This window comes from Pseudopodoces humilis, chromosome 3, assembly GCF_049639895.1.
Source record: "Pseudopodoces humilis isolate 2021_Gansu_Grassland_sample_001 chromosome 3, ASM4963989v1, whole genome shotgun sequence".
Lineage (NCBI taxonomy): Eukaryota > Metazoa > Chordata > Aves > Passeriformes > Paridae > Pseudopodoces > Pseudopodoces humilis.
Window position 1 is genome coordinate 48,940,692 of NC_142202.1, and position 13,268 is coordinate 48,953,959.

The 13,268-nt window shown below is 35.7% G+C and overlaps 1 protein-coding gene across 4 annotated transcripts in view; it reads left to right on the forward strand.

The window, feature by feature from the left end:
- The window catches only part of SHPRH (SNF2 histone linker PHD RING helicase), a 49,829-nt gene extending 37,756 nt beyond the window's left edge, over window positions 1-12,073 (forward strand). For all 4 annotated transcript variants that reach the window (XM_005518491.3, XM_014263672.2, XM_014263671.2 and 1 more), the window contains 8 exons: window positions 241-342; window positions 1,249-1,320; window positions 3,098-3,286; window positions 6,760-6,852; window positions 7,391-7,477; window positions 7,929-8,107; window positions 9,922-10,002; window positions 11,212-12,073. In XM_005518491.3, coding sequence (XP_005518548.2) covers window positions 241-342; window positions 1,249-1,320; window positions 3,098-3,286; window positions 6,760-6,852; window positions 7,391-7,477; window positions 7,929-8,107; window positions 9,922-10,002; window positions 11,212-11,308 — 900 coding nt within the window. In that variant the 3' untranslated portion in view covers window positions 11,309-12,073. The remainder of the gene's footprint in view (window positions 1-240; window positions 343-1,248; window positions 1,321-3,097; window positions 3,287-6,759; window positions 6,853-7,390; window positions 7,478-7,928; window positions 8,108-9,921; window positions 10,003-11,211) is intronic.
- The last annotated feature ends 1,195 nt before the right edge of the window (window positions 12,074-13,268 follow it).

Sequence of the window (13,268 nt, forward strand, 5' to 3'; positions counted from 1 at the left end):
AATAAAAAGCAATTTTGTGTACCTTCTGCATCTCAGCCCATTCACAGTGTTCATACTGGATACATGAAAGGAATAGATAATCAAGTTTGCTTGAACACATCTTAAATTTCCGGCATGAGCTGGTTTTCTGTCACCAGTAAATTGCTCACCTGAATTTCACAAAAAAAAAATAATTTAAGCGTTATTGTAAAACAAGTTTTTTCTCCCTTTTCTAACACATATTTAATGTTGTTTTTGTAGGTAGAGCAAAACCGAGTGAAACTTCTGAATGACAAGGCAGTTGCCAAATCACAGCTTCAAAAGAAATTAGGACAACTTCTGTACCTCACTAATCTGGAGAAAGTAAGATTAATGATTCCTTGGTCTTTACCTAAGCGATGTACTCTGCTTGTGGAAGGGAAGAAATCTACCATTACTTTTATTTAATACTTCCATCTTAAAGAAGTTGTATTTTCTGTGAAGATTTATTACATTTTGAAATTCGGTGTGCTGTTCTTTGTGTTATTGTGTGCTCATAAAATTATTTATTGCATTATATATTTTAGTTACTTGCTTAATTACATGCTTATTAAACTATGAACTGGTTTTAGATGCTAAAAGTTTTCATTAAAACTATCTGGGCCATGTTTAGTAGAAGCCTTATAAAATTATGTATGTCTCTACATACCTCTGGTATTTTACAAAGAGCTTACCTGAAACAGAAGGGTAATCACATCTGGAGTTTAAGTGTTAAAAAAAAAAACAAAACCAAACTAAACCAGACAGCCTCCATGTTATTTTGCATTTATAAATTTTTTTTACATTTTTACATTGTATTTTATTTTACATTTATAATAACATTATATGTTATTTTAATCATAGCATTTGAGCAAGTGCATTTATGTTAAAGTAAGCATAATTAAGCAAAATTTAAGTGGTTTTGCAGCAATGTGAAGCTGATAGAAAATATGTGGAGTTTCTTGTTGAAGCTTGTATTTTACCAGGATTTTTCAGAGCTGCCATAGAGCTGCAGATGGCATCTGAAGGACTGCAGAATGAAAAGCACTCCTATTGCTTACCATAAGTTCCATATTTTATAACTCCTCAAGATGGACTTGAGTACATTAATATGTTTTTAATTTTCTCACATACTGTTTTGGTTTGATTTGGTTTCTTTTAAGGGCTTCATTATTCATTTTTTCTAGGACCTTGTTTTAAATATAGAATAACAAAATACAAAGCTTATATTTTTTTTTCTAATTTATATAGTCTCAGGATAAAACTACTGGAGGAGTTAACCCAGAACCATGTCCAATCTGTGCACGTCAGCTGGGAAGACAGGTAAGATATTTATTCAGCAGGTTTTAGTTTTAGAACATCTTTAGCTTGAACTGAGCCAGTTGTGTGTCAAATTGTCAAGATCTGTTTATAAATAAATGTTGTAATGAAACAGGGAAAATGAGCTGTTTTCAGTAATGTACCAACCAGCCTCTCCCCTGAAATAACATCTTTCTCAAATGCAAGCACCTCTACTTCTTTTACCTTTTGACATCGGTGCCTACGTGTTCCAAAAATGTGTGTTCATGATTGTTTTATAACTCTGAAGTTATACTTTTGGCAGAAAGATTTATTTACAATTTATAAGCAAACAGAAAGAATGTAAAGTTCTATTGTATACTATTATATTTTACTGTAATTGTTCTTATTGATAGTATTTTTTTCTTCTAAAGAAAATGGTATTACTTTATATAATGGAAAGGATGTAAGGATATTATGCAAAAAGTAGCAAAATCCAGTAGAATAAATTTTGGCAATGTAGATTTCTTTCCCCACCACTTTCTGGATGAAATGCAGGAGCTGAAATTCAAGTGAGACTTCATCTATATCATAGAGTACAAAGCCATAGTTTAAACTTGACTTACCATACTTTAGGGAAAAACATGAAAGGACTCCTATATGGTCAAACTAAATTGTCTTTCTTTTAGAGTAGCTGTTTGAAGGAGGTTTGGCTTCTCTTTGCATTCTAGACATGTAAGCATGAACTGCTCTCCTGCCATGTTTGCAAAATCCCCTCTGTGCTCTTCTTCCAAGGGTAATACAGGTTTTTACAGAGAACAGCTGTTAGTCCTGTTAACTGCCATTATTCTTTATCTCAGAGCTGGAGGAGCTCACTGAAAGGGAAAATAATCTCTTAGCTTTCTTTATCTTTTCTTAACAGCAAGACTGCTGCTGCTTTAGATGATAGCAACTTTCATATTGCAAAGAACTTTAAAATACTGTACATCCTGTTTCTGCACAATTGAGAAAACCTTACACAGCCTAAAAGACCTTCTGCTTGATAATCAGTGGTTTAGTTAATTCCTTTGCTACTTGGTCCCATGAAAACTTCTAGATTTTCCTCGTGGAATGGCCTAAAGAACAGACTAGTACAGCAAAAGATATTATTTTGATTTTCAAAACTACTGGTCTACAAATTGCTTCTCTATTATGGAAGATTTTGGCTGACATGTAGATGCTCTAGGCTCACAAGGGGAGATCTTCTGCTATGCAATCTTCTGTTTCACATACATTCTGTCAAAAAGAGATTAAGACACTTTGTACAAAATCTTTCTTAAGTCCAAAGATACTGTCTAGGACTTACCAGTAGGGAAAAATTAAAACATTTTTTCTATCATTTATTAGATAAGACCAATCTAGTATGAATGCACAGATAAAGAATTTTATAGAAGGCAAATAAAAACATTTTTTGTTTTAAAAAAATGATGTAAATACTTAACCAATGTTTACATATAAGGCATTAAGAATCATCTTTCATAGAAATGAAAGATTGTAATGTCTTTCCTGAAGTTCAAAACCAAGACAATGCAAACAATGAACAGTAAATGCAGAGACTTCCTTTAAATCTTGAATGTCTCTGTGCTGGAAAACTGAAATTCAGGATTTTTAGCAGCTGGAGTGCAACAATTGCAAAATTCTTCTTTAATTTGATGACTATCATGAAAAGAACATAATTTCTCTATGAAAATGTAATTTATCATAGATTAGTACACTGTTTGTCTTTTGCACTGGTCCAAAACTGAAGCTGTGTTGTGTTTGGGTTTTTTTGTTTCCTGTCTAGTGGGCGGTGCTGACGTGTGGACACTGTTTTTGTAATGAGTGCATAGCAATCATCATCCAGCAGTACAGTGTTGGCACCCGCCGGAGCTCAATTAAATGTGCCATTTGCAGGCAGACAACATCTCATAAAGAAATATCTTATGTCTTCACTGCAGAAGCTGCAAATCAGGAGGATGATATTCCTGTGAAGGTGAGCTGTTTGCAGGAGCTCTGTGGCCCAAACTTTCAGTAGTGCGTATTTGTTGTTTTGTAACATACTGCATTTAGGCAGACAAGTGTGCTATATAGTTTTATTAATAGTTTATCCTGATGACAAAACCTCAGGACACAAATGTGTAGGAATTCAGTCCTGATTGCTGTATCTGCTTTTTTCACTAATGGAGGGTTTTCAATGGGTTGAAGAAACAGCATCTCCATGAGTCTTTATACTCTGACATATATGTAATACTGACATATATGTAGTGCATAGGTACATGTTTGCTCTGCATGAATGTCTTGTAGAACATTGTAGAAACAAAAACCTGTGTTTACTGCAGTTGTGGAAAAAGTAGAGGATTCTGGGCTAAAATGCAAAGGTAAAATACATTAATTGATAATACTTTGGTTTAGATGATACTGCTGTCTTTCATAATACAGCTGGACATACATTGTCAGAATTTTAATCTGATTAGTATAGTTTAAAATAATAACTAGTTGTGCTGACAGACTTCCATGATACCTGTACAAGTCTCCTTGAGCCTTGCACAATTTCTAGGGTCGCTGCCCTGTATTGAAGACAATGCTGCCACACTCACATTAGTTACCTCAACCTCCCTGGACAAATAGAATTCCATTTAATGAATAGATGATTCCTAACTCGAATTATTAAAGTAGTTGACAGTATGTGGCACCAGGGGGAGTAAATAGGCTGTATTTTTTAAGTGCTACTTCTTAGAACATCACTTAATGCAGGGCTTTTTATATATTAATTCCATATACAGTTTAGAGATATCACCCTGTTTCTAACAAAATTTCAAATGTTTCATTAATTACATTAAAAAATTACTAGAATAACCACATTTCGTATATAAGACCATGAGAGAACATGTCATCTGCTTCCTATTTAAAGAGCTGTAGTGTTTTCTTGAAGTATTTCTGCATCAAAAACTTTGAAAAAAACAAAAATAAAGCAAAAGTATGAATTCTGTGTGAATTCGCTTGAGCAAATCTCATTCTTAGTTCATGAAAAATTAAAAATTTACACTGTAACTTCACTGTATTCACTATCTAAACAACCAACACTGTTAAGAATAAAAATTTCTACCTCATATTACTTTAAAGGACTGTTAACAAAGAATAACAAACTTACTATGGTTTCTCTAGAATACCGAGGTTAACATCAGTATTTTTCAGGATAGGTATGAATATTGTGTGATTTATTCAGTGTTTATCTTTTAATCTGATCTTTCCAAATCCCTCCAGTCTCTAAAAGTATTCACTACCTCTCTTTCTATCTTACTCTTTATTGTACCAACACTAACCATCTTAAGGTATGCCTTAGATGCAAAAGGACTACTGTAAATGGAAGCATTTTATACTGAGAGAGACATTACTGGCATCCCTGCATGTTTTGGTTTTGTAAAAGCTTCCTGTGTCTGGTCAGTATTACAGTGGGTGTTGCCAGCCTGACATCTGAGACAGAAATTGTTTGTTAGAGGATAGTTTTGGTTCTAATGTCAGCTGTTCCATAATTCATTTGAACAAGCCAATTTCTTTATAAATAGTCATCTGAATATTCAAAAAAATGATAGACTCATAGTGTAGGGGTAATCAGTAGGGTACCATTTTTAAAGACAGACTGAAAAACAAGGTTATTGTTAGTTTCATTTCTCCACAGAGAGCAAAACTGAAATATTTTTATGTGCTGTGGGCCAAAAAGTTTTAGTCACTTGTAAATTCAATAAGTCTAATATAGTTTAACATAATGTAGACAAAGGGATTAAGAACTTCGCACAGTTATCTTGTTTAAAAAATAGTGCAAAAAGACTGTGACCATTGAGAGCATTGTGCTGTTCTTTTCTGCACCATAGTTCCCCTTACTGATCTTGTATGAAATCACCTTTGTGACACCTGAGTCACTGGAACCTGAAGGGTGGAAGAATCAACAACAGTGGCTAAAGCTGCTATCTGTCATAGCTGGGAAAAATAAAACCTATGATAAGGTCTAAAAACAGTTTCTGAGGAAAAGACAATTAGAACAGATTATCCAGGATTGTCATCACTGAATCGGAGATTAAAGGTATTGGAAAGGCACATAAATGACCCTGGAATTATGTAGGATGTCCTAAAAAGCTAGTCTTGGATCTCCTAACTGTAGGTGCTTATGATTGGCAGGCAGCAGCCATAGGGCTGCTAATGTGTCATCCTTTCAGATCAAAACACCTGCCAACATAAGCATTTCTAATTGTCCATCTGACTTTGCAAACAGTCAGATGGACAGTTGATGTCCAGGTTCAACAGAAATGATGTGGAAGAAAGCTGGTTGATTTCTGTCTGTGACATTGCAGAGTTGGAATCACTGCGGAGGACCCTGGGTAATGAAATGGCACTGCTTTCTGCAGTCTGTGGTAAAACAGTCTGCAGAAAGTCTTTTACATGTTAGCTGCCTAATTGTGAGTGGTCAAGCAGCCCAGCATTGTTTCCCAGATTGTGCCGAGACTGTTGACATCCTTCCCAGCCAATTCTGCAAGCAGCATGACTTCAGTAAATTTGATCTGTCATTGTAGTGAGCCAACATAGTTAATTCAATGTTCAAAAGACAGGTGCAGACAGAAATTATATAGTATTTGTCCTGTTGAATCTAGCACAGCTTGAAATTACTATGTGTGTAGGAACTAGTAAGAAAGTAAAGGCTTCTTTAAAAAATACATTAGGTAAAATTGCTGTAATACAAAGTACATACTGAAAGAAATGGAAAAATAATAGCATCTCATTGTATCCTCTTGATGACCAAGGGGAAAGGGAAGAAGTACATAAATCAAAATGGACAAGAAGTAGAATAAAGTATTGGATTCATTAAGCACTGAAGTACTTCTGAATGCAGAATAGAAAGAGGTTTTCATTGCAGCTCACCATCATTCAAAAATTAATTATATTTACAATTTTCTTACTGTTTTAAATATAATTAACAAGCTTCATAGTACTGAATGTAAGTTTGATATTGCCAGAAGGAGAAACAGAAGCAGCATAAATAGCATTCAGGTAGGTTTTTTTTTTTCTTGGTCCATTTTCAAGAGGTGTGAAGGTAGGGAAATTTTTATGTGCATTTGGAAGGTTCTCTAAAGACTGTGCCACAAAGTTGAACTGCAGGAGGCCTGCTGGGCACGTTTGGTGCCACTGCACTGCTTGGGCTGTTTTGCCTCATGCAGAACTAGAGGGTGTGTCTGCGTAGCCCTTCGTTCTTCCATGTGCTGCACATGCTGTTACACACTGCTGATCCTAATGCAGTGCATTATAAGGGAGAGGTAAAAGTAGTTTAGTGCTACTTAACCTCCCCTTCCTCAAGGCTGATCATTTTTAACTTCATGTAAGAGACCTAATACAACATCATTTAACAGAGCAATGAATGTGGAAGGAGTTCTTTACTATCCTGCTCTACTAATGTGCTTCTTTGACTTTTCAAAGGGAAGTCACTCCACCAAAGTGGAAGCTGTGGTCCGAACACTGAAGAGAATTCAATTTAAAGATCCAGGGGCTAAGTCCTTAGTTTTCTCAACGGTATTAATCACCATTTTCTGTCTTGTCTTTGCATGTGTGTTTTGAGTTTAAAGCGTTCATAATATTTTCAGGAACTAGTTTAGCTACCAAAATGTTGAATCACTCTGTACAACCACTTGATTGTTTTGAGGATTTGTAGGTCAAGTCCTGTAACTGGAACAAGAATAATGATCATAGTCAGTAGATGTGAAAGCTTGTTTCTTTAAAGGGCAAACACTTAGATTTGTATGGAAGCTGTAGAAATTCTAGATATTTTTAAGTGTGATGTCCAGGTGTTTTTGATACATTGTAAAAGTGGTTTTGCAATGGCTACCAATTTCTTTTATTCAAGTTGATCTTTCTAATTATCTGTCTTAGTTTGATGAAAGATTTGGTTTCTAGCACACTTATTTTTAAAAAAAATTCAAATGATAGCATTTTGAAAAGCTTTTTAATCTACTCTTTGTTAGGGAAGTTAATTATTTTTTAGTTTTCATTGCTGTTTGTAATGTTGAGTTACTTTTATTGTGTTGTGTGGTTTTGTTTTGTTTTTTTACAGTGGCAAGATGTGTTGGATATAATTTCAAAAGCTTTGTATGACAACAACATGGTTTTTTCTCAGATCAATGGAATTAGTAAATTTCAGGTACATAAAGGATATTTTTCTTAAATTTTTTTCAGTGGGAAAATCATAGTTCATAGAAGTTAATCTGATCCTTTTAACTTCATTATTTCATAAAATTAAATGAAACTAAGAGCAGCAAATTTATATGGCAGAAACTTTCATCTCTAACTTATTAATTCTAAAAATTATAATCTCAAAAAGTCCTAGTGTAAAGCATTTGGGGATAAAACAGGACACTCACTTTTGAGAAAGATACATTGGCATGGAAGTTGAGGATGAGACACCTTGATCAATGTTGCAAGAAGTTAATGCCTTTGTGAGGCTGTTATGTAGCTGTTCTGGGATGACAGACCTGCAAAATTGTCACTCTGGAGCCTGTATTAGCTGCTGTAATTTGCTGAAAATATAGTCCTGTCCCTCACACTCTTCACTGAGGAACTTTTGTCACGCTGCTGTGATGTTTGCCTTTTAGGAAAACCTGTCTGCATTTAAGTACGATCCCAATATCAATATTTTGCTGCTGCCTCTTCACACTGGTTCCAATGGATTGAACATCATCGAAGCAACTCACGTTCTGCTCGTGGAGCCCATTCTGAATCCAGCACATGAGCTACAGGCTATTGGCAGGGTACATCGTATTGGCCAAACAAAGTAAGATTTACAGTTGGGTTCAATGGTTTAGATATGGTCCAGAATATATCTGAAAAAAACTTGCCCTATTCTTATGTATGCCATTGATGCCTTAGTTTTTAACTTTGGAGTTCTGCTTGCAAAAATGTCCAGGAGTGTCTTAGCTTTGGAGGTCCGAGCAACTCATTGTTTTTGTCGTTTATGGCTAAGTTCAGGCATGGCCTTTCTGAGTGTCCTTGAGAGGCTCTTTTTAACTGGTCATTCTCAGCTCCAGATTAGGAGCTGTGTAAATTGTTGGGCTTTTTTTTGCTTCCTTCTTTTGGGGCTTTTTTTGGTTGGGGTTTTTTTCCAAAAAGAAAGTTACAGTGCACTCTCATTAAAACTTAAAAGTTTTTAAATCACAGTTCTGCTCTCACTTCGTCTTCTTGAAGACATTAATGAGTTTGCATGTCTCTTGTTTGTTTCAGTTTTGTTGCTCTGACATAGGTAGTGCTGAACACTTAAAAAAGGTTTTAGAAAGTTTGTCCTCAACATATGAGATGTATGTGTTTTTCCTAATGTCTTGTGGCTTTAAAAAAAATACTAAAGCCATGTACACAAAGAAGAGAAATAGCTGCAGTCAATAAAAATACTGTAGAATAATAGATAGTGGGTGTTGTGTTCTGGAAATGAAAGCAGAAAGGAGGACATGAAGGAGCATATATGTGAAAGAACATTTATGAACAGGTGGGTATTTGTGTGTGTTGGTAAAGATTTTGAATTAACTGTGAGGGCATAGGAAAGATTGCTTGGAACAGCCCACACTGCAATTCTACATGATGCTGGCACAAAAGGTGTGGCAAAAACCTTGCAATAAAACCACCAAGAATACGTTGTACTTTTTAAGAATTAAGACTTCAGCAAGGCTAATTTTTAAATAGAGCTGTGTTCCAAGTACACTGAGCATTAGGGAATACTCTGTTTAGTGCCACTGGTACAACTATTACCATTTCAGTTACTTCATTTCTGGGGGTAGACCTTTGCCTGTGAATCCAAAAGTATTCCCCCTGCATTCTTCTGTGAAATGTTAAAAGTTTCAGCCTAAGATCTGAAAACCATCTAAGCATTTTCAAGGGTTCTTACCTTGAAAAATGTTTATACTGGGGAGTATGGGGTGATTTTTCATTTTTATCTTGGAATCTGACTTCCTTCCATTTCACTTTCTGGTGCCTGGCACTTTTCTAAATTACTGCTTTCTTTTTTGAAATTTTATTTCATAAATGGAATTTTCATTTTGTGTTATGTTTATTGACATTTTGCATTTTCTATTTTACCAGGGTTTACTGGCTACAGTTACTGACTTCATTTACAAAAAAAATCTAATACTTTGCTGTCTTCAAAAATAATGTTATTAAAACACTGGGTATTAGGTTTAATTACCCATCCTATTGAGCTCTTGTCTCTTGGAATAATTTGTGACAATGAAATATGAATATTGTCTATAACCAGTGGGCAAATCTCTTTCTTCTTTAGGCTCTGGAGGAATGTTTCTAGTAAGGACACAGAAAGCAGAACTTTGTCCAGTATCTGCATTAGGATTGTAGCTAATACAGCTTACATTCATTTAGTGTGTGATCAGTACAGTGAAAGTGTGTTTACAGGGAAGCACTAAGCTCTCTGAAATGTCAGTGGAAGCTGCTAATCACTTGTAACATTTATTTTTTAAAACCCAGAGGCATATTTTCAACACCTTTAATAGAATTAGTATGAGACAGAAATATGGTTATAAACTTTGGCAGTAACAGTACAAATTCTGCTCATTTATGGTGGCATTTTCTTTTTTTAAACACATTCAGATCTACGATTGTTCATAGGTTCCTGATAAAAGCAACAATAGAAGAGAGAATGCAGACTATGCTGAAAACTGTAGATAGAAGGTATGTGTTGAATTTTTCTAAATGTCATTATTGCACTGAAAATGGAAAGGTGGTTCTCCACCACACTTCTATTATGGTTAGGAATATATATCTTATATATAGACTTCAACTGTTCTTCAAACTGCATTGACTGGAAAAACAGTTTTAAGACTTCTGAAGTTTTGACCTGGTTCCAGTAACTTGCAGCTTAAGGTATTTTAGTTCTCTGGAAAATATTTTGGTTATGTTTTGTGTATTTTATTTCATAAAAGCCTAAGTAATAAATTATGTATTATGATGTATATTTCCAGTTTCCCTCTTTCCATTGGTATAATAACATTGCAGTTAATGGAATAGTACTAAGCCTGCCACTAGAGCAACAGCATCTGTTAAAAACTCTAACACAGGACATGGATTTTTTCTTTTGTTATTTTTTAATCCTGCAAACCTCGTCCGATGGTGCTGTGTCACACTCCTTGGTTTCACAGTGTATGCAAGCATTGTCCAGATGCTAAATGATACATCAGGCTGGTGTGCAGACGCAGAAAGCAGTTCTCACTGTGGTTTATCCTTCCAAAATCTATAAGCAGTGATGAATTGGAGCAGGACCAAAAATGCATTTACATTCCTTATGCAGACAGTATAAGAGGTTTGTACCTTTTAACTAGATGGTATTACACCTGACAAATCTAGGAGGAGGCCCTAGTTTAAGGAAATTTTGCCTTTTACAGAACATGAAACTAAAAATTACATGTACATCTTTGGCTGTAGTTATGAAAGATTTCAGTTTTAGCTCTTGAAGAGTGATTTACTCTCCTTCTCTGTGAAGCAGCACTACTTTTGCACGTAAAATCTGGATAAATGTACAGTGGTTGAATGATCCCATGAGGGTTAATGTTTTGAAAGTAATATTAAACCTCATGCTTGGAAGCTGAAGCAAATCCCTTAAATGTTAGGAGGTCACAGAAGATTATCCCATGTTCTGCTGCCTTTGTGGTGTTAGGTGTTGACCACAGCTGGGGACAGTAGTGGGGGCTTTTTATCTTACTCAGAATGTGCAGGAGCAGTAGCTGATGAGTGTATGTGTTTTCCCAGACAGAAGTGTTTTCCTGCTGAGCTTCAAAGCTGAGCAGGTATTGACTCTGAACTCTGTGCTCTGTCTTCAGTGCACACAGCTCGTTACTTACACTGATTCTTTCTCTGATGCCCACATGCAATTTTTTCCCACAGCCACACGAGCTCTTCCATGAAACAGTCAGAAGCCTCAGTGTTGACAGTGGCAGATTTGGCTGACCTTTTTACAGAGGAAACTGAAGAACTTGAGTAAAAACATTGGTTTGACCTAATGAAATTGGAAAGTACCTGACCCAGTAAGCACCAGGATAAAGTCCACTTGATCTGTCGTTCCTGTAGACATCATCTAACATTTGTCCGTAAGAGAGCAATCGGAAATTGAGAAGTTTCAATTTTTACTGATTTATTCTTTGGTGACATTCATAGCAGCACACACTTCTGATGGCACTGGATAAAAGTTGCACTTTGCACATTGTACAAAAACATGGATTTTTTTTTTTCCCAAAGAGCATTTGAGCTGGATGCTAAAACTGAGATCTTGGATCCTTGGTTGAGAGGATTTTTACCATCAGGCTTGATCGGCCAGTAGCTCAGTCTGAGAGCAAAACTATGTGGGTGGTTGGGTGGGAAAGGGAAGCAGAAAAATACAGATCTAATTTTTTTTATTGTACAAAGAGTTGTTAGAAAGAATGACTGTAAATTAATATTCTTCTAGAAAGGGCTTGTTAGATTTAATGCAGAGTTATTAAATGTCTTATTGTTAACACTTCAAATTACAAATGTTTACTAATAGTTTGGATATTTGTATTAGGCTTTTAGATATTCATTAAGACTTTTGACAGTTCAATATTTCATTGTTAATGCTTACTCACGGCAAAAAGATGATAATTAAATTATGCTTTTTGTATGTGTGTTGGTCTGGTGATCAGTCAAAGACTTAAACTTGCTGTACATGTTTTCACTTGAAGCTGTGACTAAGTTAGTGCTCTGTTTGAAAAAACAAGAAAAGCAATTGCTACAGAGTTTTCAAAAATTCATTTGTTACACTGCTGATCACTTCATAATTATTTGGTGTTTCTGTGCATTGTCTCACCCTGATCTTTTTGTCTAGTTCTTCCCCTTAAAGATGCAGCAATCTAAATATATAAAATGCATGAAATTATGGTAGGCAGGCTAGTTACTAGGTGCCTGATCTAAGATAGAGAAAGTGTGGAGAGAAATGGAACTTTTGTGAAGCTTCATCTTTAGATATGCAAGAACACTCTACCCCATCTTTGTTGACAGTAGATAGTTTGCAAAAGAAATCTAGGCTAACTTTCAGACTTCTGAAGGTAAGCACGATAAATTTTAAGCCTTTTGGCATTGGGTATGGATGTGCATTTATATAACATTAATTTCCAAAGGTATTACAGAAGCAAGCTCAGGTGTGAAATTGGTGTTAAACACAATTTTGTGTTTAGCAGGTGGGAAAATGTGTGTGTATAAGCAACAGGCTACTTCCCTCAGTTTGCAGCAAGAGAGATGGAATAGATGATAGACTCTTCTTTAGATAAGATTGATCAAGCAGTTTACACAGGGACTGTGACATCTCCATCCTGTAACATACTGGGACCTCAAATAACCCTAAGCAACCTGATCCACCTTCGAAGTTGGTCCTGCTGTGTGTGGTGTTTTGGACCAGATGACCTCCATGGATCCCTTCCAGCCGAAATTATTTTACAGTGTACTGGAGATCATGCTGTACAGACACTCCAGGAACTCTGAGGGCAGCAACATTCCAATTTCCTCATCAGCTTCAGATAATTTTGATATTATATGGCACAATGTGACTGCACAAGTGCTGCTATTCACTCTGAGAAATGATGTATCTGCGCTAAGAACTGTGGAAGCACACAGTGTTTACATTCATAGCTGCCATTTTAATTAGCTAGACGTGGGAAGAATAGTTGTCAATGATTGTGAAGACAGAAAGGCAAACTGAAAAATGTCAGCTATGAGAGATTTCCCAACCTCTTCATGTTTTTAGCTTGATGCCTTTTTCGGGTTTGCCTAGAAACAGAGGCCAGACAAAGTTAAAAGGATAAAAGCGGATATATTTAATGAAGAGGCTTCAGGTACATTAAGGGCAGATAAAGCCTCCCCAAGGGGCTACAACCAAAATGGATGATGGTCACAAGTTTTCCAGACAGATACAAGTTTGGTCTATTTCCAAC